Source organism: Arachis ipaensis, chromosome B04 (genome assembly GCF_000816755.2).
Source record: "Arachis ipaensis cultivar K30076 chromosome B04, Araip1.1, whole genome shotgun sequence".
NCBI lineage: Eukaryota > Viridiplantae > Streptophyta > Magnoliopsida > Fabales > Fabaceae > Arachis > Arachis ipaensis.
The window spans coordinates 129,959,679-129,963,068 of NC_029788.2; the positions used below are offsets into that span (position 1 = coordinate 129,959,679).

Consider the following 3,390-nt stretch of genomic DNA (forward strand, 5'->3'; position numbering starts at 1 on the left):
AAACCCCTCCCAAAAAAAAAAAAAAATCAGCTTACAATTGACATGCTTAGACATTAGAATGTACTCAATTAACAAGAAGGGTTGATGAGAACCAACATCTAATTTTAAAAACTCAGGCAATCACAGAATATTTGTGAGATGGTTTCTTGTCTTATTTATTTTTCTACAACATTACCTGTGTTATTCTTTGCTCATTCCTAGCAATTTGAGTCTGTTGGCCTTGAGTCAGCCCACCCTGAGAAATGTCTTTAACTCGTATAGAGTTGATTTCTTTCTTCATGTTTGAAATCTGCACAAAGAAAATCGGCATGAGTATAGGAGAAAGATTAAATCAGCATGGTTAATACAGAGCTGAATTATTCTGGCAAGGTAGCTGAGTTAAGCTCTTCATGAATTATATAATTCAAAAGAAAGATTGTAGTAACAAAATTAACTCTGATCACCTTTTCCATCCTTTTTAGTATCTTCTCACGTGTTTTTTCCTGTTTTTCTGTGAGCTGTCCTTTATATGACTGCCAAGTCACTTCATCCACATCGTCCTGAAAATTTGAATCAAGCCAAGGCATAAATGGTAAACTTGTATTTTCAACAAAAAGCAGGTTCTCAATAAGTAACATATATGTTAGTTCAGAGGGAAAATTCCATAGATCATAATATCATATGCAGTATATTCATGGATATAAGTTTCCACAAACCTCCTCTTCCTCAATAGCATCCTCACCCATGCCCCATGATACACCATCAGAGAGAGATGCTTCCAGCCTTGCTCGTTGGAGTGAAGCTTCCTTGTCTAGCATTACTTCGCGCATTTTCATTTCTCGAATGAATTTTTTGTTGATTTCCTATAAAATAAGAGCACATGAACCACTATAGCAATACACATTTCATCCTGTAAATTATTAACTCAATCATATAAATACTAGGAGACTTCTTTACTTGTTCTTTTTTCATTTTTTCTTTTCAAGATAGACATGGAGACAAAAAAAAAAAGAATAATAAAAAACAAAGAATGCAGATCTTACTGGAGGCATCAACTCAGACGGCCCTTGAAAAATGAACAGGCGAGATGACCTGTAGAAGTGTAGATGTAATAAAAAGATGAACAAATAGATAAATAAAATTTGAGTATATGCATCATAACTCAATGTACTACATAATGTTTGCCAAAGGAAACTGGAACCTAAAACACCACATAAGTGTCATAAGCATACCATCTACAAATGTTTTAGAACTCAGAACTTCCGCACATGATACATAACATCTGATAGATATTGAGGGAAAAATACGGTATGCAATTTAAATTGGACACTAAACATCCTAATTCAACTGAATTTGTTGCACATCACTTAAAAAAACAAGAGCTCCTCAACAAAGCTGCAATTCCTTATTTTTCTAATGGCTTCGTAACTAGGGCATAGGTCCTAATAGATAACTCATAACTAGCAGTCCAGCACACAATTCATTTTAGAGATTTAAACCAATAAATCTATTACAGCCTCAGACGTAATCAGAAAAAAACAGTAAAGACATAGGAGAAGGTGAAAGGGAAAAGACTTATTCATTAGCAAGTGAAAAAGGGAAAAGTACTTACTGGCCAAATCGAATGACATCACCAACATGCAAGTCAACATATGTGTTTTTCTCCACCTAAGACAATAGGAAAAGAAATGGATTTATGTCTGATGGGATTATACTTATACCTCTCTTGTATCAAAAACGGGATTACATATCCATTAACCCTATTACCTGATTCTTGTTCAAAAAAGTACCGTGTGTACTCCCAAGATCATACAGATATGCATCACCATTTCTCTTGAATTGTAGAACTAAATCAAAACATAATAAAAACTCGGTAAGAATCATGGACAAACTTCTTTTAGTAAATATTATTACGCTATTCACGAGTCATGCTAACCCAGTTAAAGGTAATTGGTCACTTGATCCTAAGTCACCTAGTAGTGCCTTTTCCAATTCCTATTCATATTAAGCATAAAAGGCCTGAAGTCAGAAGGAAACTTTTGACCAACATAGCAGTTTATCACAATGAGCTCTATTCAATGAAAGGTGGTTTCACACAAATATTTCTTGAGTCACAAATCCATGACCTTTATCATGTTTGGAATTGAATTATTTCAGGGGAAAATAATTCTTTTTATTTATCATACCCTAAACCAAACACACACACACACCCCTTGTCTTCAGATTGGTCTACACTCTACCATAGCTAGATAGCTAATGTTTCATAATAATAATAATTCACAATATACAAGCCAAATTACTAGCCACACATATAAACTACTGATACAAACAAACAAACAAAAGTAGTAACCAATTTCCCAGTCTCCAACTCTACCAAACCTTCAAATCAACACACTAGCATTCCACTCCTAGTCTTAAAGTTGATAAAATCACTAAAATTTTCGCTGAAAGGGCTAGCTAGTTAAGCGGCATCATACCTGCATGAAACCGCGAAATGGTGGGATGCTCCAGTACAAAATCACAGAGGTCCAATCTCCCAAACATATACGCCCCCTTCTCATGCCTGTGTGGTAACACCATAGCCAAAACAATAAGCTCAAATCTTCCACAAGCTTAAAGGAAAAAAAAAGGAGTCAAATGCAATAAACACAAATTCAATTCAGTTCGATCCCATTCAGCTTATCAGCTAGAAAAACATTTAAGAAAAAATAAACTTCTAGAAGCAATCTTTTCTTTCAGCTGTTAACTCCAAAATACAGTAACTAACTTCCCTCACTAGAGAGAGAGAGAAAGAGAGAGAGACTAACACGTCGTATTTGTCGATGATGGCGCCATCTTTGAGGACCTCGAGGCAGAACTCGTGGCAGGGAGCAGAGCTCCATGGAGGGATCTTGTAGGGAATCGGTATGCCCTGAGAAGAAGAAGAAGAAGACGATGGCTTTGGCGGCTGAGGCGGTTGTTGTGGTGGTCGAGGTTCAGTTGAATCGTCTGAATTGGAAGAAGAAGGTGGTTCTGGAATTCGAGGAGGAGGCATGGCTGCTGAATCGGTTGAAGTAGTAGTAGTAGTTGGTGGCGGTTCTGATATTGCGGTTTCTGGCACGCTCTTCTCATCAGAAGAAGAAGAAGAAGAAGAAGAAGAAGAAGAGGGATTAGGGATTCTGGGAGGTGGGGGAGGCATAGCCATGTTTGTCAAAAACGCACCAAAAAAAAACACACTTCGTCACTGTCTTCTCTCACTGCTTTCGGTTTATGCACAAAACACAGATACAACTATAACAATATAATAATTAGAATAGCAAAAGAAGTTTTTTTTTTTTTTTAAATACAAAATTGAAGGTAAGATTGTAAGAACGAGACTATTGACTATTGGGTATTGACTATGAAATTAAAAAAAATTGGCTCTCAGGTTAT

General features: G+C 36.2%; 1 protein-coding gene across 1 annotated transcript in view; it reads right to left on the bottom strand.

The window, feature by feature from the left end:
- Nucleotides 1-3,163, bottom strand: part of LOC107635493 (kanadaptin) — a 5,565-nt gene extending 2,402 nt beyond the window's left edge. Inside the window, exons 1-8 of the mRNA XM_016338978.2 lie at nucleotides 2,787-3,163; nucleotides 2,457-2,542; nucleotides 1,747-1,826; nucleotides 1,592-1,647; nucleotides 1,023-1,071; nucleotides 696-842; nucleotides 444-539; nucleotides 176-289 (exon numbers count right to left, since the gene is read on the bottom strand). Coding sequence (XP_016194464.1) covers nucleotides 176-289; nucleotides 444-539; nucleotides 696-842; nucleotides 1,023-1,071; nucleotides 1,592-1,647; nucleotides 1,747-1,826; nucleotides 2,457-2,542; nucleotides 2,787-3,163 — 1,005 coding nt within the window. The remainder of the gene's footprint in view (nucleotides 1-175; nucleotides 290-443; nucleotides 540-695; nucleotides 843-1,022; nucleotides 1,072-1,591; nucleotides 1,648-1,746; nucleotides 1,827-2,456; nucleotides 2,543-2,786) is intronic.